The sequence below is a fragment of the Geotrypetes seraphini genome, chromosome 3 (assembly GCF_902459505.1).
Source record: "Geotrypetes seraphini chromosome 3, aGeoSer1.1, whole genome shotgun sequence".
Taxonomy (NCBI): domain Eukaryota; kingdom Metazoa; phylum Chordata; class Amphibia; order Gymnophiona; family Dermophiidae; genus Geotrypetes; species Geotrypetes seraphini.
In genome coordinates this window covers 247,381,875-247,407,612 of record NC_047086.1, presented here as the reverse complement: position 1 = coordinate 247,407,612, position 25,738 = coordinate 247,381,875, and the positions used below count along the sequence as shown (strand labels likewise).

The 25,738-nt window shown below is 47.4% G+C and overlaps 1 protein-coding gene across 3 annotated transcripts in view; it reads left to right on the top strand.

The window, feature by feature from the left end:
- Positions 1 to 25,738, top strand: part of ADGB (androglobin) — a 633,675-nt gene that overhangs the window by 10,196 nt on the left and 597,741 nt on the right. For 2 of the 3 annotated variants that reach the window (XM_033939744.1, XM_033939742.1), the window contains exons 2-3: positions 15,959 to 16,121; positions 24,972 to 25,064. In XM_033939744.1, the coding sequence (XP_033795635.1) occupies positions 15,959 to 16,121; positions 24,972 to 25,064 (256 nt within the window). The remainder of the gene's footprint in view (positions 1 to 15,958; positions 16,122 to 24,971; positions 25,065 to 25,738) is intronic. The other variant, XM_033939743.1, reaches the window with a different exon arrangement.

Sequence of the window (25,738 nt, the reverse complement as noted above, 5' to 3'; positions counted from 1 at the left end):
ACCGCAACAGGAAACAGCTCAGAGCACTGCAAAGACGCTGGTTCACGAGCTCCTGTATGTGTTCCCTCTGTGGCCTCTGGTTGTCAGGTGGAGCCTGAAAAGGCCCCCATTTCGATAGTTCTGTCGTTCCTTCTGGAAAGGTCTTTCAGTGGCTTCCCTGAAAGATTGGGTTGCAGGCCTTTCATGTTTTCGAGCAAGCAAAGGCACTAGTTTGCTTACTGCTTATCCAGATGTGACCAGGTTTTTGAAGGGGGCGCTTCATCTGCATCCATTTGGCCGGTGCAGGAGGTAGTAGGCACCGGCGAAGAAAACAGGAGGAGGCGGAGGAAGAGAGGGGAAGCAGAGAAGAAGTGGACAGCGTGGGGTAGCGGTGAGAGGAAGCTCCTCCCACCCCCAACGCGTCATCAGTAGCGCACCCGGACTCCCCCTTAAAAGGAGGGGAGCCAACGGCACGCAGCTGTTCGGTGCGCAGCGAAGGCGAGCGGCAAAGGCGCTCGTCTTAGCGAGAGCGCCTTTGCGAAGGAGCTGCAGGAAGGAGCCAGGAAGTTAGGCTGACTCACAGAGAGCCCCAAAAACGTAAATTACAATCTTTTTTTTTGTTCTTTATCTAGCCACACAACACACATCTAGAACAAGCACCGCAGAAAGCTCAGCAGCACCAGAACAATTCACAACTAACAGAAGGACAGCGAACAGGAGTCAGGACGCACACAGCCGCCCGGGGCAGAAGGTTCACATAAAACTCAGACAATTCAGAAGAGGAACAGGAGATGATCGTCCACGGAAGCCAGAAGATGAGCTTTCCAGTCTTCTGCACCGGCTGCAATATGTATGACTATCTCCCCTTGGGGACTAGGGCATATGTTTGCAGTCGATGCAAGGAGCTGGAAAGCCTGAAACAGCAAGTCCGGCTGCTGGATGGAACTAGAAGAACTCCTCGCCATGAAAGAAGATAACCGCAAGCAGGAGAAGTTGCTAGGGGAGTCCAGTACCAGCGAAGTGATCGAGGAATTGGAGAGATTCATCGAGGAAGCCCACCAGCAACATGTGGAGGCCCCAGGGTTGGAGATAAGGGCCCGACCAACAACCAAGGAAAAGGGCCCGGGTGATATGGAAGGAGGCTCCACTACAATGGACGAGAAGACCAAAGCGGATATAGAGGATGACCACACACTTGGCGGAAATGGGAGCCCGTCTGAAGAAGCACCGCAGAAGGAGGAAGTCAGGTCCTACACCAGGGATACGGACCTACGACCCCCTAAGAATCCCCAGATAGAGAAGATAGGGATCATCGTTGGAGATTCCATCATACGCAATGTGGACAGTCACATCGCAGGAAGAAGAAAAGATAGACTGGTCACCTGCCTGCCTGGTGCAAGAGTGAAGGATGTTGCCAGCAGGATCACCAGGATCATTGATAATGCAGAAGGAGAGGACACTGCTGTGCTTATCCACGTGGGAACAAACGATCTGAGCGGACGGAAGTATGACAGGGAAGAACTGAAGGATCAACTCTGCTCACTCGGAAGAAAACTTTAGGTCAGGGAGGTGAAAATGGCCTTCTCTGAGATCCTATCACAACTATAAAGAACTTGTAAGACTTGGCTAAACAACTTTCCCAAGTCGAGTATTAAATTAATATGAACCCCTCAGATTCCTGTGCTGTTTAGTATAATGGCAGGTGGGCAGTTCTCTTTCATTGGGTGTTCATATTTTATTTTGGTTTTTTATATATAAATTATGCATTTAAAACCTTTTTTGTTATGGTCAATATGTTATACGTGACTCAAAAACAAAAAATATATATATATATGGCTTAGCGGCACTTATCTTTTATGTGAACCACTGATGCTTCCAATACACTCTGCCGTTGCTAGTGAAGCCCCGACGGGACCCGTTTCGCCGAGTAAGGCTTTATCAAGGGTCGGGGAAACACCAGAGGAAAAGAAGGGGGGATAGGGTTGAGGATACTAATAGGTTTAGTGTATTGGCATAGGAAGAAGAGGATGGAGGTGGGGTGTCCCAGAAGAGGACAGGCAGCAGGGAGGGAGGGAGGGAGGGCAGCAGGAATACCCGGTGGTGATTTTGGAAAGGTTGCGGGTTGAGAAAGTGGGAGAGGAAGGGGATGGGGGAGAGGCTTTTCTAAATACAGAGGGGATGGGAAGGAGGGTATGGAAGTAGATGGGGGGGGACATTTTGATGGGGGAGGGATGAGATTAAGGAAGAGGAAGATAAGGAAAGGGAAGGAATTGAGGAAGAGTTGATTCTGGCGGAGGGCGAGACGGTCCCACCAGGGGTAGTGGTGAAGAGGGGAATGGAAGAGGGGAGCGGAGAGAAGGGGGGGAAGAAATCTAAATTAGTTTCATGATGGGGGGGGTCCCGGTTTGAATATTGCAACTTTGAATGTTGCTAGTCTCCGGACAGAGAGAAAGCGGTTTCTGGTTTATGAGTTCCTGGCTTCCAAAAAACTGGATGTTATCATGTTGCAAGAAACAAGGGTTGACCCCCCAAGTTTATTGTGGAAAGCTAAAAGGGACTGGAAATGGGGACCGTCGTACTGGGTATTAGCCCAGGAGACATAAGGGGGGATGGCAATTCTGTTTAATTTCAGGGCAGTGGAAATGCATGGGGTGGGGGCAGATATTGGATTTAAGGGTGGAAGGGGAGGAGGTAAGGTTGGTGAACATCTACGGACCTCAGAGGAAGTGGGAGCGTAAAGCTCTAATCTACCGGATCAGACCATATTTATACATGGCCAGGAGGGTAGTGTGGGGAGGGAATTTTAATGGCAGTGGTAAGGCAGGAGGATAGGGAAAGGAGGAAATTTTCTTTAGGATATGATGAATTATTTTTTAAACAGGTAGGGGAGGGGGCAGGGCTGGTTGATATTTATACAGTTTTGGGGAAGCAAGGGGGGTTTATGTTTGGCAGGGGGAAATGCCGTAATCGTTTCGACAGGCTTTTTGTAAGGAGGGAAGACTGTTAGGTCCCTCCCCAAGTGCAGCATGTTGAATTTACAGATCACGCTTTGGTGAGCATACAGGTAGGGGGGAAGAACCCGGTTATTGTGGAGGCTCAACAATGCATGGCTCCAGGAGGAGAGTGTACAGGAGGCCTTTAGAGAGTTCTGGACAGACCAGCTGTCTACTGTGAGTGCATACCGGTCATTGGGGGGATGGTGGGAGGTTGTGAAGGGTAAGATTAAGGGTTTTTTCAAGAAAATAAGTAGGAGGGCATCACAAAATAGGGAGGGGAGGCTGGTAGCCCTGAGGAAAGAATTAAATTGGAGGTTGGAAGGGGGTGAAAAGGGGGAGGGGATTCAGGTACTCAAGAGAAAAATTGAAGCACTACAGTACGATAGATATAGGTCCTTAGTGTGGGAAAGGGACTATGGGCATTTCATCTCACCAGACCCTTTCAGGGCATGCAAAGAGAGGGTCAGGCGGTGGAAGGTGGGGAGTTTGTGGGACAATGAGGGGCTAGAGCAGGTGTCACGAGAAGGAATATTGAGGGTGGTGGGAGAGCATTTTGGGGGGCTCTTTGCAATTGGGAAAGAGGAAAGGGAGGGGTGGGAGGAATATATAGAAGGGACCCCGGGGTGGGGGGAGGGTTAACGGAGGAGCAGGCTGAAGCGCTGAATGGCCCATGGAGGGTGGAGGAGGTAAGACGGGCGATAGCCGGCCTGACCAGAGAGAAATCACCCGGTCCAGATGGGTTGACAGCCGAGTTTTTTAAGACATTTTGTGAGCAGATGATACCTTTCTTGGTGCGGCTGTTTACGAAGCTTAGCTGTCAGCCTGTTCTGCCGAGGTCCATGAGGGAGGCAGTATTGGTTTTGATTGCGAAGTCAGGGAAGGAAGGGTCAAGGGTGGGAAATTGGAGGCCGATTTCTTTGCTTAATTCAGATAGGAAAATTTTAACAAAGATGATGTGCGCAAGACTGGAAGAGGTGGCGTGCAGGGGAGAGGGGCAATAGAAGCAGCGGTAACAGTAAGAGAGGCAGTTGAGAGGGGTCGGAGGGCCCGGAGGGGGGCGGGTGCTAGTTAGTTTGGACCAAGCCACAGCCTTTGATAGGGTGCCATACGAATATTTGTGGGGGGTTCTTACAAAGTATGGGATTCTTGTGCAGTTTGTGGAGGGGTTGAAGACTCTTTATAGGGAGGCAGCAACCTTTCCCTTGGTGGAGGGGGGAGAGTTTCTCCATTGGGAAAGGGGTGAGATAGGGATGTCCCTTAAGTCCATTGCTATATGTGTTTGCCATCGATCCATTGCTGCAGCGGCTGGAGAAGGGTGAGGGTTTAACATGGATAGATATGGGGGAAGGCACAAAGGTCAGGGTGGTGGCATATGCCGATGACATCTCTGTGTTTGTGTCTTCAAAGAGAGAGTTTAGGTGGATGGAGGAAAAACTGGGAGAGTATTCAGAAGCCACAGGGGCATGCATTAACCAGGAAAAGAGTCATTTGTTGAAACTTGGGGATCCAGCATGGGAGGTGGAGAGTATAAGTGGGTTCTTGCCTCCAGAGGGGAGGGTAAGGGTGCTGGGGGTTGTCTTCAGTGGGGATGAGGCATATCAAATGGAGAATTGGAAGTGAAAAATCCAGGAAGGGCGGCAGAAGCAGTGGAAGCTGACATTTCTGGAACGGGTGCGTCTAATGAAAGTATATTTGGTTCCTTTGTTCCTATTCCTTAGTTATGTGTGTTTGCTCCCGCAGCGGTTGCACGCTACGATGTACAGTCTTTTTTTTCAGTGCCTCTGGGGCAACCGCTTAAATCCAGTAAAGAGGGGGGTAATGTATTTGGCAAAAGAACAAGGGGGCTTGGGGATGGTGAACCCCATTCTTTTTTTCTTCTCCCTCTTCCTCCAGTTCCATTTGGGGGGGGGGGGGTTGGTGAGGGGACGGCAGGAAAGGGTGGCATGGGTGGAAAGTATTCAGACGTGGGATACAGTGCTTTGGAAAGACTGGTTGGGGGGAGTGGAAATAGGGAAGAAGCGGGTAGTGGGGGTTTTGGCAGGGATGCCGGGACAGGCAAACATGGCCCGTTTAGTTAGGAGTTGGAGGGTAACGGTGGATGAAGTGGTGGAGGGGAGGAAGAAATGGACGGAAAGAGTGCTGCACCAGTGTTACGCGGTGGAACCTCTGCTGAAGGATTGCCTGGGGATACGTCAATAGCAGGCACTCCGTTATGTGGCGATGCCACGCCTGACCCCTAAGTACTTTGATTTGGCATGGCTGGCACTGCACGGCAAGATGTATGTCCAGGCAAATCTGAAGTGTAGACCTGTGGCTGGAGGGAGTGTTCAAGGGGGGAGTGCCAGGGAGTTTAGAAACAATGGAACATTTTTTGTGTTTTTGCCCCTTTTCAGTTGAGGTGGGGAGGAGGGTGGCCAGGGATTTGGGGTTTCAGGTGGGTTTGTTTAAAAGTCTGAGTTATGCGGATTGGGTTTATGGGGGTGGTGGGGGGAAGAAGGTGTATGGTGAAACTTTTTTTATTATTTTATCCATACTGAAGTATTTTATTTGGATGGCACATTGCCAGATGTCGCTGAGGCAGCGACAGCTAGCACCGGACACAGTGGCGATGGATGTGGTGCGGGCAGTGTGCCAAATTGCAGAAGCAGAGAGAAAAAGGAGGAGTGAACAGCAGTGGCATCTACTGTGGAAGGGGGTGCTGCTTCGGCTTCCCTGACGCTTGTTTCAGGTTTTGTTTTACCTAAGATTTTGTATTTATGTTTATTTATTGCTGGGGGGGGGGGGAGGAGGCGGGTTCTAGTCACTTTGTGTACAAGGTTTGGGGCTGTTTAGTTTTCATATGTACAGGTTTGGTGTGGGGATAGTGAAATGTCAGTTTATGTTTGTATTATTTGCATGATATTTGCTGCTGTGACTTTGTAATGTGTTGAATTGTAATGCTTTTTGGTGTAAGCCTATATAATAAAAAATAACTTTTCAGTAGTTGGAACTAGAGAGCTGCACGGGAACGGGGATGACGGGAATCCCGCGGGACCTGCGGGTTCCCCCTTTGGGTCACGGGGATCCCATGGGGACGCCCCCTAGGGTCGCAGGGATCCCGTGGGGACGCCCCCTAGGGTCGCGGGGATCCCGTGGGGACGCCTCCGAGGGTCGCGGGGTTCCTGCGGGGTTAGATCGCACTCGAGCCGCGAGGCTAGTCTCCTTCTCCTTACCTGCCCTGCCGCAGCACACAGCCGCACGGAGGTCTTCCCGATGTCAGCGCTGATGTTGGAGGGAGGGCTTAAGCAAAGCCCTCCCTTCCTCTGACGTCAGCACTGATATCGGGAAGATTTCCGGTCAGCTGTGTGCGGCAGGGCAGGTAGGGAGAAGGCAATGGCGTACGAAAGATGGGGGCGTTCCGCCCCGGGAGTGTGCACAGCCGGTCAGGTCCCCTTATCCTTTTGGCGCTTCCCCCGACCGACCAACAACAGGCCCGGCCGACAAACCTCCCTGCCCTGTAGCCGCGAATCTAAATTACTTTCTTACAGTAGCGTCAATACTCCAGCTGCTTTAAGAAGGTAATTTAGATTCACGGCTACAGGGCAGGGAGGTTTGTCCGACCGGGCCTGTTCTGTTGTCGGTCGGGTGGGGAAGCGCCACAAAGGTAAGGGGCAGGGAGGGAGAAAGGGAGGAAAGGTGGAGTAGAGAAGAAAAGACGCTTAAGGGAAATGGGTAAAACTGAGGGGGGAGAAGGCCGCTGAAAGCACTGGGGAAGACAAAGGGGTAGAGTAGGACGCTGAAAGGACATGGGGAAGACGGGAGGGGGGAGAAGGATGCTGAAAGCACATGGGGAAGACAGAGGGGGGAGAAGGATGCTGAAAGCACATGGGGAAGACAAAGGGGTGGAGAAGGACACTGAAAGCACATGGGGAAGACAAAGGGGTGGAGAAGGACGCTGAAAGCACATGGGGAAGACAAAGGGGTGGAGAAGGATGCTAACAGGACATGGGAAGACGGGGGGAGAAGGACGCTGAAAGGACATGGGAAGACGGGGGAGAAGGATGCTGAAAGGACATGGGGAAGACGGGGGAGAGAAGGATGCTGGAAGGACATGGGGAAGACAGAGGGGGGACAAGGATGCTGAAAGGACATGGGGAAGACAGGGGGAGAAGGACACTGAAAGCACATGTGGAAGGCAGAGGGGGGGAGAAGGATGCTGCCTGACAGGACATGGGGAAGATGGGGGGGGGAGAAGGACACTGAAAGGAAATGGGGAAGAGAGAGTGGGGAGAAGATGCTGGCAGGGAAGAAGACAGAGATGCCAGACTATGGGGTGAGCGGAGGGAAGAAGATGGGTGCCAGACCAATTTGGGAGGGGGGAGAAAGGGAGAGGCACAGTAACAGAGCAAATGGAAGACGCAGAGAGAAGAGAGACAGTGGATGGAAGGAATTGAATGAGAACATGAGGAAAGCAGAAACCAGGTAACAAAGGTAGGAAAAAAAATTATTATTTTTTTTTTTGCTTCAGGATAAAGTAGTATATTAGTTGTGTTGATTAAAATTTATAAACATTATAGTCTCTGGTAGAAACCCGTTTACAAAGTATGTATTCTTCCCAATTAATATTTCCAAATTAATAAAGTCTTTTTGCTTATTTTTAAATGGGTTTCTATCAGAGCCTTTAATTCAGTAGCATAATTAAATGAAATAACTCTTTCTGTAGTTTACAGGGACGGGCGGGGACGTAGGGGATTCCTCGCGGGGACGGCCAGGGACGGAGGGGATTCCTCAAGTGGACGGGTGGGGACAGAGGGATTCCTCACGGGGACGGGTGGGAGTCCTCGCGGGGACGGGTGGGATTTCTGTCCCCGCGCAACTCTCTAGTTGGAACCTAAGAACAGTACCAGGCAAAGCTTTAGATCATTGCCCATAAATATTTAAGGAGAAGAAGAACTCCCCCCCCAATAAATTTTTAGATTGGATCAGGTTGGGCAGACTAGATGGACCATTCGGGTCTTTATCTGCCGTCATCTACTATGTTACTATTTGCTTAAATCACTTTGAATATCAACCAGAGTATTAATTGTGAATGAGCTTATTATCACCCTAACTGAATATTATGAATATATATGCTTGATTTAGCACAAGTTCTCACCCACCCTAAATTGATAGTGTCTAGCATGTTTAGCATGAATTCTAAAAGTCTGAGTCTACAGCAGTGATTGTCACCCTTTTTATACCTGTGGACTGGCAGAAATAAAAGAATTATTCTGTGGACCGGTATCGGTCCGTGGACCGGCAGTTGAAGAACACGGGGCTAAGTTGTGGGCCAGACCCGCCCATCTCTACCCAATCTCCACCCCAGACCTCTCCCCCATAATAGTACTAATTGCACCTTGTACGTCCCGTGTTTCATCTGGAAGCCTTCCCTCTGACGTTGCAACGTCAGAGAGAAGGCTTCCGGTTCAAGCGCAGGATGCCCGTAGGAACCACTGCCCGTGGCTTTATGCACTGAATCAGTTTGGAAGATGTAGCTGGCTCGAAGATAACGCCACATCGATCGCACCATGGATTGGCGGTTGACGAACACTGTTTTGGGCCTGATGCACGTGCTGGCCCTGTGGACCGGCAGGAAATTTCTGTGGACTGGCACTGGTCCATGGACTGGTGATTGAAGAGCACTAGTCTACAGAATAACTGATTACCAACTTTAGAAATTGGGCCTTTTATAGTTAACTAATTTGGATATTAAAATTGTTTTCATGTCACAATGACTGAATAAAATTTTTCAGTGGTGACTGAATCAGTAAGCAGCTCTAAGAATCTTCTCCTAATAAATGTAAAGTTAGAATCATCTATTATCCCAGGACAAGCAGGCATGATATTCTCACATGTGGGTGACGTCATCTACGGAGCCCCGATGCGGAAGCATTTTCAAGCAAACTTGATTGAAGATTTAAGTTTGCTCTGCTGCTCCACGCATGCGTGCCTTCCTGCTCCACTAGGGGGTGCATCCCCTCGTGGTCTCCAGTTCAAAATTTTCCGCGAGCCTAGAAGCCGTGTTTTTCAGGCTCTGCCCCAACTGCCTTCTAGCACCGCGTTTTTTTTCTTGTTTTTTCACGATTAAGTCGCTGTGCGCGAATTCTTTACCTTTTTATTTGATTCCTGCTTCGTTTTCGAAGACCCGGAGGCTTCCGGGTCCCCGTGGCCGCGTGGCTAATCGAGCCGCGGCTACTTTCGATTTAATGTCCCGGCCTTTGACCGGCTTTAAAAAGTGCACCCGGTGCGAGCGGCTTCTTTCTCTCACAGATCCGCATCGCCGGTGCATCCTCTGTCTGGGGGCGGCTCATCCAACCGACTCCTGCCCCCAGTGCGCTAATTTCCAAAACCGGGCCCTCCGCCGAAGAAAAGCCCGCATGGCGGACCTCTTCACCCCGGACCAACCCCCCACCTCGGCCTTGAGGTCGGCCCCGGCCTCGGCCCCGGCCTTGACCTCGGCCCCGGATACCTCGGCATCACCTCGAGACTCGACCCCGAAGTCCTCGGGACAACAGAAAGCCTCGGCCCCGGGTAAGTCCCCTCTTCCCTCTTCAGGTTCTGTAACAGCGAAGAAGCCAGCCTCGGGGACAACGTCAACGCATGGCGGAAGCCCCATGCTTACAGCCCCGACTAAGCCCTCCAAGCCTTCGGGCCGTGCCTCCACCACACGGGAATACTCTGATACGAGGTCGCCCCTTGTGGAGTGCACCGAGGCAGTGGACATGCCTTCGATGCTGTCCGTGCCCATCTTCCAGGACCTACTCCGAGCGATGATCACGTCGGAGCTGTCCGCTGCAATGGCCCAGTTTCAATCGGCCTCGACCTCGAATGTGCCAGACCAGCCTGAGCCTCGCACCGAACAACCTCGAGGAAAGGTGCGCAACCCTCGCCGCATCCCATCCTCCTCGGACTCCTCGCCGAGGTGCCCGAGACGTTCCCCCTCCGCAGACCGCCGAGGGGCAAAACGTCGGGCTAAAACAACAGAAACCTCGAACCGCCGTGCCTCCAAGAAGGCCCGAGGTTCACCAACTCTACGAGGCCGTTCTCCCACACCTCGTACGGGACCACTAAGGGTGGCTGAGTTATCACTCTCCAACCCGCGCATCCTCCGAACTCCCCCTCGGACGTATTCTCCGAGGGAGTCCGGATCGAGGTCACCAATCCGACATCGATCGGTACCCCTAACCCCGGCATCGTCTCCGAGGGGCTCCTCGAGACGCTGAAGATCGACAACCCCGGAACACTCTCACAGTGCTTCCCCAGCCTCGGAGCATGGATCAGAGCATGAACCTCGATACTCGAGGGAAGCCTCCCCATCCTTCTCCACCCGACGAAGATCTCGTTCCCCGACCCCGCACGGGGCCCCGGGGACATCTCGCCCATCCTTCACTCGCTTCGTCCAAGACATGGGCCACGCATTGGACTTAGACCTCCAGTCCGACTCCAGATACTCTAAGGAGTACCTGGCGGAGCTGGATATGCCATCAATGCCCAGAGAGTCCCTTCGCTTACCACCTAACCCGGTACTCCAACAGGCCTTCTTCAGGAACCTGGAGACCCCCTACATGGTCACGGCCGTACCCTCCAAAATGGAGGCCAAGTACCGCACAGTACCTTACCCGGGATTCGAGCAACCACAGCTCTCCCACCAATCGCTGCTAGTAGAATCCTCCTTGAAAAAGGCTCACCCGTCCCGGGTCTCAGCAGCGGTCCCCCCAGGCCGAGAAGGCCGAACCCTGGACAAGTTCGGCAGGAGACTATACCAAAACGCAATGATGGCCTCTAGGGTGCAAAGCTACACTTTCACCTTCACATCCTACCTCAAACACCTCATTGGACTATTGAGAGCCTTTGAGACTGACCTACCGGCCTCCCGGCAAGGAACGTTCGGCCTGCTTTTAGAGTCCCTCTCCAACCTGCGCCTTCATCTATTCCACGCGGCCTACGATGGCTTCGAACTCTCCTCCAGAGAAGCAGCCTTCGCTATCGCCATGCGCCGACTAGCTTGGCTGCGCCTGGTCGACATGGACCCCAACTTACAGGACCGTTTGGCTAACCTCCCCTGTGTGGGAAAGGAATTGTTCGATGACACTATCGAGGCGGCTACAAAACGCCTCTCCAAACATGAACGCTCGTTTGCCTCCCTTGTCCGGCAAAAGCCCAAACCGCCAGCGTCCAGGCCGTATAGGGCCCCTCCGCGCCGCTACCCACAAAAGTCCACCCCTGCCTTCTCGCGGCCCCCACCCAGGCGTCCGCAAGCCCACCACAGGGCCATGCCCAAGTCCCAACCGCCTGCGACCACCAAACCATCCCCGTCTTTTTGACGGGACACGCGGAAGGGGGCGGGCCCCCTCCGCCATAGTCCCAGGCCTCCTTCCCATCGGGGGTCGACTCAAAGCCTTTTACCCTCGCTGGGAACAAATCACGTCGGACGCATGGGTCCTTGGCGTGATCTCATCAGGGTACTCTCTCAACTTTCGGGCCATTCCCCCGGACAACCCCCCAAGGAATTGCCCTCCCAACCGGACTCAGCTATCCCTACTCCTCTCCGAAGCTCGAGACCTGCTTCGCCTGAGAGCAGTGGAGAAGGTTCCCCCCGACCAACGGGGGAAGGGCTTCTACTCCCGTTACTTCCTGGTACCGAAAAAAACGGGAGACCTACGCCCAATACTAGACTTGAGACGCCTCAACAAATTCCTGGTACGGGAAAAATTTCGGATGCTCTCACTACCGACACTTTACCCCCTGATCGACGAGGGCGACTGGCTCTGCTCCCTCGATCTCAAGGAGGCGTACACACATGTCCCAGTGCACCCCGCTCACCGCAAGTTCTTGCGTTTCCAGGTAGGGGACTGGCACCTACAATACCGAGTCCTCCCCTTCGGACTAGCATCATCACCTCGGGTCTTCACCAAGTGCCTCGTGGTGGTAGCAGCAACCTTACGTTCCCAGGGCCTCCAGGTATTCCCCTACCTGGACGACTGGCTAATCAAAGCCCCGTCCAGGGAAGGGGTTATCTCAGCGACCCAACAGACTATTACCTACCTACAAAGTCTGGGGTTCGAAATAAACTTCCCAAAATCTCAACTACGCCCCTCGCAGTCCTTGCAGTTCATCTGGGCCACGCTGGACACGGTTCACCTCCGTTCCTTCCTCCCCCCTCCGCACCTGGAGGTGTTAGTAAGTCTGAGCCGAAGGATCTCCCTGTTGACCTCGGTACCAGCTCGACAGATGATGACCCTCCTGGGCCACATGGCCTCCACCGTCCATGTCACACCCTTCGCCCGCCTCCACCTGAGAATCCCTCAGTGGACCCTGGCGTCTCAATGGCATCAAGACCGGGACCCGATCGACCGCCCCGTGACAGTGACTCCTTCATTGCAACGATCGCTCCGCTGGTGGGCCGACTCTTCAAATCTTTCCAAAGGTTTGCTCTTCCTCACCCCACCCCACAGCAAGGTACTCACCACGGACTCGTCGGAGTACGCTTGGGGAGCCCATCTGGACGGCCTACGCACCCAAGGAATGTGGTCAGCACAAGACCGTCGCTGCCACATCAACGTGCTAGAACTTCGGGCCATCTATCTCGCAGCTGTCGCCTTCCAACATCTGCTCCATGACCGAGTGGTTCTCATCCGAACCGACAACCAGGTAGCGATGTACTACGTAAACAAACAAGGGGGGACAGGGTCTTGGTCCCTTTGCCGGGAAGCCCTGCGCCTCTGGAAATGGGCAATCTCCAACAACACCTTCCTTCGAGCGGTGTACATACAAGGAGAACAAAACTGCCTGGCGGACAGACTCAGCCGCCTCCTCCAGCCACACGAGTGGTCACTACACTCTCAGACCCTACGAGGGGTGTTCGAACAGTGGGGGACACCTCAAATAGACCTGTTCGCGTCCCCTCACAACCACAAGCTCCCTCTCTTCTGCTCCCGGATATACTCCCCGGACAGGCTCGAGGCCGACGCTTTCCTCCTCGACTGGGAGGGAAGGTTCCTGTACGCGTTCCCGCCGTTTCCTCTGATACTGCGGACGCTTGTCCATCTGAAAACAGTACAAGCCACCCTGATCCTGATTGCCCCTCGCTGGCCACGCCAGCCGTGGTTTTCCCTTCTACTTCAACTCAGTGTCAGAGATCCACTGCCTCTGCCTCTGTTTCCCTCTCTACTGTCACAGGGTCAGGGTTCACTGTTACATCCCAATCTTCAATCTCTTCATCTGAATGCTTGGTTTCTCTCCCCCTGACTGCTCTCCCCGTGTCTCAATCAGTCAAGGAGATATTGGAGGCCTCTAGAAAAACCTCGACGAGAACCTGCTACTCCCAAAAGTGGACCAGATTCTCAACCTGGTGCTCCTCCCACAGCCAGGACCCGGTGTTGGTCCCCGTCCCCCTGGTCCTTGACTATCTACTCCAACTATCTCATTCCGGCCTAAAGACCAACTCCATTCGAGTACACCTCAGTGCAATTGCGGCCTTTCATCAGCCCCTGGAAGGGAAAGCCCTCTTGCTCCATCCCTTAGTCACTCGCTTCATAGAAACATAGAAACATAGAAAGGTGACGGCAGAAAAGGGCTACAGCCCATCAAGTCTGCCCACTCTACTGACCCACCCCATTAAGTCTGACCCACGTAGGGATCCCACGTGGATGTCCCATTTATTCTTAAAGTCGAGCACGCTTGTGGCCTTGATTACCTGCGTCGGAAGTTTGTTCCAGTGATCTACCACTCTTTCTGTGAAGAAATACTTCCTGATGTCACCTCTAAATTTCCCTCCCCTGAGTTTGAGCGGGTGCCCCCTTGTGACCGAGGGTCCCTTGGGAAGGAATATATCGTTTTCTACCTCGACACGACCTGTGACGTACTTAAAAGTCTCAATCATGTCACCCCTTTCCCTGCGCTCCTCTAGAGAGTACAGCTGCAATTTGCCCAGTCTTTCCTCGTATGAGAGACCCTTGAGTCCAGAGACCTTCCTAGTGGCCATTCGCTGGACCGACTCAGCTCGAAGCACATCTTTACGGTAATGTGGCCTCCAGAATTGCACACAGTACTCTAGATGAGGTCTCACCATGGTTCTATACAGTGGCATTATGACTTCAGGTTTGCGGCTGACAAAGCTTCTATTGATACATCCCATCATTTGCCTCGCTTTGGATGAGGCCTTCTCCACTTGTTTGGCAGCCTTCATGTCTGCACTGATGATCACTCCCAAGTCCCGTTCCTCTGAAGTCCTAGCTAGTGTTTCTCCATTCAAGGTGTATGTTCTGCATGGATTTCTGCTGCTGAGATGCATGACCTTACACTTCTTAGCGTTGAAGCCCAGCTGCCATGTCGTGGACCATTTTTCCAACTTGATCAGATCCTGCGTCATACCATCCGTGGGATTGCTTCCACCCACTATATTACACAGTTTGGCGTCGTCGGCGAACAGCGCTACTTTACCCTGAAGCCCTCGGGTCAAGTCCCTTATGAATATGTTAAAAAGGGATGGTCCCAGGACTGAGCCCTGAGGCACACCGCTAGTCACCTCCGATGTCTCAGAGAGGGTGCCATTGACCACCACTTTCTGAAGTCTTCCACTCAGCCAATCGTTGACCCACGCCGTTAGTTTCTCACCTAACCCCATCGATTTCATCTTGTTTAATAGTCTACGGTGTGGGACACTGTCAAAAGCTTTACTGAAATCCAAGTATACTATGTCCAGAGACTCTCCCGAGTCCAGCTTTCCTGTCACCCAATCAAAGAAGCTGATGAGATTGGACTGGCATGACCTCCCCCTAGTGAATCCATGTTGACAGGGATCCCTCAGGGTCTGCTGAACGTCCACCCCCCTCTCAAACCTCCCCCGGTGGTTTGGGACCTTAACGTGGTTCTGGCTCAACTGATGAAACCTCCATTTGAGCCACTAGACAAATGCCATCCAAAATTCCTCACTTGGAAGGTAATTTTCCTACTCGCGCTCACGTCCGCACGGCGGGTTAGTGAGCTACAAGCTCTGGTAGCGGACCCACCCTTCACGTTATTCCATCACGACAAGGTGGTACTCCGCACCCATCCAAAGTTCCTACCTAAAGTAGTGTCTGATTTCCATCTCAATCAGTCCATCGTCTTACCCGTGTTTTTTCCAAAGCCCCACTCTCACCCCGGAGAAGTGGCGCTCCACACTCTTGACTGCAAAAGAGCGTTGGCCTTCTACCTCCAACGCACTCAGCCACACCGGAAAGTCCCACAACTGTTTTTGTCCTTCGACCCAAACTGGTTAGGCCACCCAGTTTCCAAACGCACCTTGTCCAACTGGTTGGCCGATTGCATCTCCTTTTGCTACGCTCAGGCTGGTCTCGCGCTGCATGGTCGAGTAACGGGACACAAAGTCCGAGCGATGGCAGCCTCCATAGCGTTCCTCAGGTCCACACCTATTGAGGAAATCTGCAAGGCTGCCACGTGGTCTTCGGTTCATACCTTCACCTCCCACTACTGTCTGGACTCCCTGTCCAGAAGCGATGGCCGGTTCGGCCAATCGGTATTGCGAAATCTATTTGCTTAAATTGCTAACTTCCCTCCATCCCTCTTCAGTAAGCTTGGAGGTCACCCACATGTGAGAATATCATGCCTGCTTGTCCTGGGATAAAGCACAGTTACTTACCGTAACAGGTGTTATCCAGGGACAGCAGGCATATATTCTCACAACCCGCCCACCTCCCCGAGGTTGGCTTCTTGGCTAGTTAAGTGAACTGGAGACCACGAGGGGATGCACCCCCTAGTGGAGCAGGAAGGCACGCATGCGTGGAGCAGCAGAGCAAACTTAAATCTTCAATCAAGTTTGCTTGAAAATGCTTCCGCATCGGGGCTCCGTAGATGACGTCACCCACATGTGAGAATATATGCCTGCTGTCCCTGGATAACACCTGTTACGGTAAGTAACTGTGCTTTCCTGTTTGAGGTAACATATGCCATTTTGTTTCTAGGATATCTCCTTTTGCACCCAGTGCTTTTACTGGTACAAGTGAACCCAAAAAGGTGAAGTTTCCCATTTGGCCAGAGTGGAATGAAGCAGATATCAATGCAGAAAAATGGGATATAGGAAAACCTGGCAAAGAAAAGGAAAAATATGGAAAGAGTCCTAGTCTGGTAAGTGAAACGTGTGTAGTGAGCAACGTCAACTATAATGCATCGGTCAAAAGAAAATGAAGAGAGTAGGATCTTTCTTTCACACATTTTAATAGGATTGTATTATAAGGCAACAAAACAGTGTTCCATAGAATGATGGCTTCATATTTCTAAGGACTTTACCTATGTCTTTTTTTTTAAATAGCAACTCATTTTGGTCATTTTTATGATCTTCCACATTTAGCCCTTGTTACAAGCCTTTGATTCTCAGTTTTTGACATGATAAAGAATCACTGTTTCACTGTCTATATGATCTATTGTACTTATTGGCTTTCTTTTAGTTATATTTTAGAAGCCATGCACAAGACAAGAGTTACCTGTTCATGTTAACAAAATTTCCTATGAATTTCTACTTTCTGCTGTCTGTGACATGATAGAGAAAATTAAAATACTAATTATTTAAACAATAAGAAGAAGCTTCAGCATTTGAAATTAATTCTCTGTGACAAGAATTTATGACTTAATTTTTAAAATATGGGACTTCTTTTCCAAAACTAGTGGTTCTTGTGCAGCAAATTTGATGAAGCCCATAGGAATTGAATGGGCTTTGTTGAGTCAATGCGTGGTTGAGACGATGGTGCAGGGAAGTAGGCGATTGCTTCCTGGAACAACTTGTCAAGGAAAATACTAGAGGAAATGCAATTCTGGACTTAATTCCAAATGGACTGTGAGGATTGGCACAAGATGTAGAAGTAGAAGGGACGCTGGGAAACAGCGATCACAATATGATCCACTACGATCTGGACGCAGGGGAGAAACATCAGTCCAAAACAACAGACACGGCACTGAACTTCCAAAAAGGGAATTACAAAGAGATGAGATTCATGGTAGGGAAGAAGATTAAGAAGAGGATAAGCACTGTAAAAACGCTAGAGAAAGCTTGGTCCCTTTTTAAGGACACAGTCACCGAGGTGCAAAATCTATATATACCGCGTATCAAAAAGGGATCCAAGAGGAAAAAGAACAAAGAACTGGCGTGGCTCACTGTAGAGGTGAAGTAAGGGATCAGAGAGACAAGAAAACTTAGTTTAAGGAATGGAAAAGGTCGCAATTGGAGAATTTCTTGATTGATAAGGTTACACTGAAAGTTTCAGATACTAATGCAATTGTTGAAGAAAGTTAAGGACATAATGGATTTGGTCATTTTGCCTGTCAAGGATGAATGTAATTGTTTTCTTTATAATTTTATTGTATTTTAGCTTGTACTGAGCGGCCCTTGTTAATGTGGACTTGGCATAAGTCTTAATTTGAATTTTAAGTTGTCTCTTTGAATTGTTTTCCTTTTGCTTTTCCTGATTTTTGTTATTGATGTAACAAATATTAATAAAAATGTAAATTAAAAAAAACGAAAACTTAGTTTAAGGAATGGAAAAGGTAAAAAACGGACAAAAACTGGAACAAGCACAAACAACATCAATGCAGGTGCCATAAGGCGGTAAAAGGGGCCAAAAGACACTAAGAGGAAAAAATAGCCAAGGAGGCGAAAAACTTCAAGCCGTTCTTTCGATATATTAAGGGGAAACGACCTGCAAAGGAAGCGGTGGGACCGTTGGATGACCATGGAATAAAGGGATCGCTAAAGGAGGATAAAGCAATCGCCGACAAACTGAACACATTTTTTGTGTATGTATTTACCAAAGAAGATTTACACAGCATACCAGAACCCATCAGGCTATATGCTGGAAACGAAGACGGAAAGCTGACAGGATTGACGGTCAGTCTAGAGGAGGTATGTAAGCAGATTGATAGGCTTAAGAGCAATAAATCCCCAGGACTGGATGGCATCCATCCGAGGGTCATCAAGGAACTGAAAGGGACCATAGCTGAACTGCTTCAACTAATAGCTAATCTGTCGATCAAATCGGGAGAGATTCTGGAAGACTGGAAGGTGGCGGATGTTACACCGATCTTCAAGAAAGGTTCGAGGGGAGATCTGGGAAACTACAGACCGGTGAATCTGACCTCGGTACCGGGAAAGATGGTAGAGTTGCTGATAAAGGACCGCATCATTGAACACCTTGACGGACACGAGCTGATGAGGACCAGTCAGCACGGTTTTAGCAAAGGCAGATTGTGTTTGACAAACTTGCTGCACTTCTTTGAGGGAGTAAACAGACAGATAGACAAGAGCGACCTGGTCGACATTGTATATCTGGATTTTCAGAAGGTGTTTGACAAGGTTCCACATGAATGACTACTTTGGAAAATTGCGAGCCATGGAATCGAGGGTGAAATACTCACGTGGATTAAAAACTGGCTGGAGCATAGGAAACAGAAAGTGGGGGTAAATGGACAATACTCGGACTGGACGAGCGCCACCAGTGGGGTGCCACAGGGCTTGGTGCTTGGACCCGTGCCCTTCAACATCTTTATAAATGATCTGGACATTGGTACGACGAGTGAGGTGATTAAATTTGCAGACTATACAAAGTTATTCAGATTAGTGAAGTCACAGGAGGATTGTGAAGATCTGCAATGTGACATAATCAAGCTCGAGAAATGGGCATCGACATGGCAAATGAGGTTCAACATGGATAAGTGTAAAGTGATGCATGTTGTTAACAAAAATCTCATGCACGAATACAGGATGTCCAGGGCGGTACTTGGAGAGACCTCCCAGGAAAGAGACTTGGGAGTTCTGATTGAAAAGTCGATGAAGCTGTCCGCGCAATGTGCGGTGGTGGCGAGAAGGATGAACAGAATGCTAGGAATGATAAAGAAGGGGATCATGAGCAGATCGGAGAAGATTATCATGCCGCTGTACCGGGCCATGGTGCACCCTCACCTGGAGTACTGCATCTAGCACTGGTCGCCATACATGAAGAAGGACATGGTACTTCTCAAAAGGGTCCAGAAAAGAGCAACTAAAATGGTTAAGGGGCTGGAGGAGTTGCCGTACAGTGAGAGATTGGAGAAACTGGGCCTCTTCGCCCTTGAAAAGAGGAGACTGAGATGGGACATGATCGAAACATTCAAGATACTGAAGGGAATAGACTTAGTAGATAAAGACAGATTGTTCACCCTCTCCAGGGAGAACGAGAGGGCACTCTCTAAAGCTGAAAGGGGATAGATTCCGTACAAACATAAGGAAGTTCTTCTTCACCGAGAGAGTGGTAGACAACTGGAACGCTCTTCTGGAGTCTGTTATAGGGGAAAACACCCTCCAGGGATTCAAGACAAAGTTGGACAGGTTCTTGCTAAACTGGAACGTACGCAGATGAGGCTGGACTCATTTAGACTACTGGTCTTTGATCTGAGGGCTGCCACATGAGCGGATTGCTGGGCAGGATAGACCACTGGTCAGACCCAGCAGCGGCAATTCTTATGTTCTTATGTTAATTTAGATTTGTTAGGAACTGGCTACCTTCTGGGAAAGTGGGAGCCTATTCTGAAAGGATGGACTCCACCTTAACCGGGATGGAACCATTCTGCTGGTGCTAATGTTTAAAAAGGAGATAGAGCAGCTTTTAAACTAAGATTGGGGTGTGGGGAAGCAAAAAGTTGCTCTGGAGCAGATGATTCAGTGTGGAGTATCCTTGAAGGATACTGTTGAATCAGAACATTTAGGGAGACCAGTAGAGAGGTTTGAAAAGTGGTGAAAGAAAGCCAAGAGTGCTTAAGAGGGAAGCAGAGTAAATGTGTCAAATTATCCCTGTCATCTTCTCAGCAGCATGTAGATACAAGGAAAAATCACAATTTGAAGTGTTTGTATACAAATGCTAGAAGCCTAAAAATAAAATAGGAGAGTTAGAGTATATAGCACTGAATGATGAGGTAGATATAATGAGTATCTCAGAGACCTGTTAGAAGGAGGACAATCAATTGGACACTGTATTACCTGGGTACAAATTATATTGCAAGGATAGAGTAGATTAGATTGGAGGGGGGTTGTGCTATAAGTTAAAGAGGGAATTGAATCAAATCAAATAAACATTTTGCATGACATAGATAGCAGTGTGGAATCCATATGGATAGAAATTCCATGTGTGAAGGGAAGGAATATAAAGGTAGGGTTATACTACCGTTCCCCGGGACAGAATGAGCAGACAGATGAAGAAATGTTTTCAGAGATTAGGAAAGCTAGCAAATTGGGCAACAATATAATAATGGATGATTTCAATTACCATAATCTATGTAGGAGAATGAGTAAGTTTTTAAATTATCAATAACTATCAGTATATTACTCAAATCAAAAAAAATATAGGAATTCCTTGTCTAGCAACCTTAATTGCTACTGGTCAACAATCCCTAAGTCGGGAGAAAAAAGGCCTCAGTTGGGCTTCATAGGCCAAAAAAACTCCCAACTTCTACTGATCTTAACAATACAGGATTGGAAGTATATTCCTTACTTGATATCCCACAGTCTTCAAAATTTATCAAATTTAACAACCACAGCAGGCAATGCAGGAAATGAATCTACTTCATTCAGCATAGCAGCGGAAAAACACAAAAATCAACTTAGGGCTCCATTTACGAAGGTGCACTAGCGTTTTTAGCGCATGCACCAGATTAGTGCATGCTATAGCGCGCGCTAGCTGAAAAACTACTGCCTGCTCAAGAGGAGTCAGTAGCGGCTAGCGCGCGTGGCATTTTAGCGCGCGCTATTCCGCGCGTTAAGGCCCTAACGCACCTTCATAAAAGGAGCCCTTAGCTTGCTCTGATTACATCCGTGCTCTGTTGGGCACTCTTCAGCTATTTCCAGTGGCGTTCTATTTCATAAACCGCAGAAGCCAAGGCAGAGAGCCTACAGGGTCATCCCTGTTTTGCCACTCCAGTTTCCTCAGGAAACTTCTGCTTTTAGAGTCCACAAGCCAGCTTGAGCAGCTCTCAAGAGATTAGGCAGTTGAAATTATCTTGAGAGCTGCTCAAGCTGGCTTGTGGACTAACCAGATGAATATTTCTGTAGAGCAGGGGTCAGATTGAAGCCAGAAGGCATCATATTTAGCTAAGGAAGCTAAATGGTAGTAAAAGAAATTAGGAAGATTCACGCCATCATTTATTTTAGACACTTTCAGTTTTTGGATAGAACTATGAGGCTTTTTGTTGTTCAATACAAAAATTGAAAATTTTAACATCAATCCAATGATAGAAAGATTTTTGGCATAGAGATGATAACATTGAGAAAATATAATTGATGTTGGGAACAAGAAACATTTTAATAGTGGATATTCTTCCCCACCAAGTTAAGTATAGAGGAGACCATTTGGTCAGAGTTTGGGATATCATGCTTTTAATTTTGCAACGTTTAAAGTTAAAATCTGAGAGGAATCTTTATGAATGAGAATTCCTAAATATTTTAGAGTGTGGGATGCCCAAGTAATCAAACAATTTAGAGGAATAATTTTTTTTCCAATTAACTTTATAGCCTGAAAATTGAGAGAATTTGGAAACAAGTTATATAAAAGCTGGAAGAGAATTAGCTGGATTTAGGACAAAAAGGCAGAATTCCATTTGCATAAACAGCCAATTTTATTTGTCTTGAATCCCCTGTATTTGAGGATTTTGGCGAATAGCAGACAAATGAGGGTTCTAAAGCTAAGTTAAACAAAAGGGGAGAAGACAACTCTGGCAGGTGCCTCTTTTTAATACAATTTCATTGGTTAATGAATCATTGATTAATACTCTTGAGATTGATTACCAATATAAGGCTTTTTGCCATTTGATAAATAATCGCCCAAACCAAACAATTTCAGAACCTGTAGTAGGAATGGCCATTCAACTCTATGGAATGCTTTTTCAGCATCTAAAGCCAATTCCACTAAGGATTCCGATATGTCTTCAGTCAGTGCATTAATGTTATAAAATAATCATAAGTTGTTGCCAATATATCTATTTTTCATAAGCCTATTTCATTGTTAGAATTTGTATACTAATAACTTTGTTGAGCCTGGTGGTCATTATTATTATTTATTTATTTATTCATTCATTCGTTTTATCAATAAATTTACAAGTATCCACTTGTTTTGAAATACAGAGAATGATGTATGAGAACAAAGAAAAAGGAATTTGACAACATTCCTATTAATAACAAATAGACCACAAATAGCGCTGGGGGGGAAAATATGATAAGGAGCTCAATCAATGTACAAAGTAGTAAGGTATATACTTAATGGGTTATAATGCCATCCAAATTTAAGTCAGCCCTGAATCTCCTGGACCAGCTTCTTAGTGTCCAAAAAGGCCCTAAGATATTCTGGGACAAAAAAAGTATATTTTGTCCCAGCATATTTAATTAAGCATTTGCATGGGTAACATAGCAGGAAAGTAGTCCCCACTGCTCTGTGATAGTGACATAAGGCTCTTTTTACGAAGCCGCGTTAGCGGATTAACGCACGTAATAGTGCACGCTAAATTGCCGGCCGCACTAGCCACTACCTCTTCCTCTTGAGCAGGTGATAGCTTTTTGGCTTTTCTACGATCTTGAGTAGATCTAGTCACATCGGGAAAGACCCAAATTCTCTGCCCAAGGAATAAGGCTTAAGAAAAACGAAAAAACATACGCATAACAGAATTTAGGTCTTGTTCAAATACAAATAAGACAAGAAGAGTTGGTCAAGATTGAATTTCTAGGGATTTTTCCAGCAACACAGATAGGTTATTTAAATCACCAATTTGTAAGTTTTCAACTTCAGGGATATTTTCCAACTTCTTTTTTTCATGAAGATAGTAAACACGGTTTATGGGCGGCATAGCCTCTGATGGAAATTTTAAAATTTCAGACAAGTATTTTTTAAACATGTCGCCTGGTGTTATCCCTATGGGTTTGGGAAAATTGAGGAGTCAAAGATTTAACCTTCTGTTAAAATTTTCAATCTGTTCAATTTTCCTTTGAATCAAAATTTTTTCCTTAAACAAGTTCCCAGTTAAATGCTGTAAAGATGAAACTTCTTTGCTCATCTGGTCAAGTCTTTCGGTTGTTTCCTTTTTAATAGATTCTACTGTCTTTGTTAAATCATCTATTTTACTCACAACCGTGGCAATTCCAAGGTCGAGTTAGTTACTGCTATTTCCAGCCTTTGTAGGACACTCCAGATGCCGTCCAGCATTACCGCCATGGGGAGGAGGGGGGGAGGGGGAGGAGAGCACAGATCTCTCCCTCCCTGGTTGATCCAAACATCAGTGGCAGGCAGTTGCTCTGCTCTCTCTTCGTGCGTCTACAACCGGTCTCCATGGATTGGAGACGCAACAATGTCACTGAATTCTGACATTGGGTGTGGTAGAGACAGAGTGAATGGAGGAGACAGAGATGTCTCTAGCCCCAAAACTCCGGAGGCTCCTTCCTCCGAAGCAAACGCAGGCAGCTCAACTCCGATTGTAGATGGGGAGCTTGCCATAAAGCGGTCCATCATCATCTGTCCAGGTGTAGAGAGATTCGGCCTGACAGAGCCCTTTCTTTTATTATGAGGCATTCTTGCTAAACAGCTGTATAGAACACCGAACACCGTCAGGTTCTATTAAGGAAAATGGTCAGGTAAAGATGGAACGCTTACACTGGCAGCTAACCCGCCACCATTTTGGTTCCCTGTAGACTGTAGTTATTAATTTTGCAATAATTTTATAGTCTAAATTTAAAAGTGAAATAGGCCTATAATTTTTGATAGCTTTAGGGTCTCTTCTGGACTTTGGAATGACAATAATGTTGGATTCAGTGAATCTACGTTGTTGCTGTTGTTCTGGAAATGGAAATGGGGGTCTTTTACTAAGGTGTGCTAGCCGATTTAGTGTGTGCTAAATGCTAACGCGTCCATAGAACATAATAGGTACATTAGCATTTAGCACATGCTAAATTGGCTAGTGCACCTTAGTAAAAGACCTCCTAAGTAAGGGGTGAGCTGAAGTCAAATTTTAAAAAAATTTCACTTGTTGAGCCATCTGGACCAGGAGCTTTGTTATTTGTAAGGGAGGCAGTAGCAGAAAGAATTGTTTTTTAGGTGATAGATAGAAATAGATCTTTTTTTTTTTTGAGGTAAGAACATAATTTTTCATTCTTTTTGAATATTAGAGCCATTAATTTCTGAAACAAAAAATGGCTAAATATTAACCAAAAATCTTAAAATGATCAAAAAACAGTCATTTTTCTATGCACATCCCTAAGCTATCTCTATAGCTGTGGTAGTAGTGCTGCATACATGGCACAGTAGATTTGGGTTCATTATTTGTTGTCTGATGGCGCTGACACAGCTTGGGAATGTTATAGAGGTGATGCACTTGATCAGTTATTGCTACTGTGGCATCTTCTGTTGATCATGGAAGTTAAGCACAGTACCAGGCAGAGCTTTGGATTCTTGCCCAGAAATAGCTAAGGAAAAGAAAAAAAGAATTAAATTGAATCAGGTTGGGCAGACTGGATGGACCATTTGGGTCTTTATCTGCCATCATCTACTATATTACTATAGGCTCCTTTTACGAATTTATCGCATGCACATTTTTAGCGCGCTCTAGCCGAAAAACTACCGCCTGCTCAAGAGGAGGCGGTAGCGGCTAGCGCAGCCGGCAAATTAGCGTGCGCTATTACGCACGATAAACCGCTAGCGTGGCTTCGTAAAAGGAGCCCTATGTTACTATCACAGAGCAGTGCTGAGAGACAGCATTGCAAGGACCTTCCCTTCTGTCCTTGTGAAAATAGTGAAAGAATGAAAATGCATGAATGATTTCAGATCTAAATTTATTGGCATCGTGTTTTCTTTTAATTGAATAATTGTTGATAGCACTGAATCATTTATAATCCAATTGTAAAGTTTAATAGCATGTTTTAATTAAAATGATGGATTGTAATATTGTTGTTCAGCTTCTTCACATGCATTTTCACAGCAGTTTTTTGAAGATCCTGAAGGAAAGATTGAATTGCCATCGTGTCTTAAAGTTCATTCGTGGAAACGGCCAGCTGATTTGTATGCTGCTATGGTAAGAAATATTTTTTCTTTATCAGGTTAATGTTAACCAAGGGGAAAGTTGTAATAATAGAGGAGTAGATTTCAACCAGCAGCAGTGAACATTTTTTTTTTTAACCACTGTTGGCATTATACCCAGATAATCAATGCCAGGCCATGACCAGATATTGCCATTGAATTTATTTATTTAAAAAATGTATATCCTGCTATATCCATAGTTCTAAGTGGATTACATAAACCATACATAATAAAATAGTGACAAACAAACAACAGATGAAAATGAAAATCCTTTTACAATTTACTTTCATCTGTTATAAACTGAATTCTGTTAGCAAAAATACAGTAAGTAAAAAAACTGCCTGCAATACATAAAGTAACTTACTTATATACTCTCTCAAACAGTATAGTTTTTAATCCTTTTCTAAACTGCATCACGTTGGAGGACTGCTTAATTTCAACAGGCAATGAATTCCATAACACAACTCCTTGAACTGACATCATAGACTGACAGTCTTACTGATCTCAAGTTCAATTATGATACTTTAAGATTCATTTGATTTTCAGAACGCAGAGCCCTCTTTGGTTAGTAAAAGCAAAACAAAGAGTTTAAAATTACTGGACTTTTATTGATCAAAACTTTAAAGATCAAACACAAAGGGGCTCATAATCAAAAGAAAAAAACGTCTA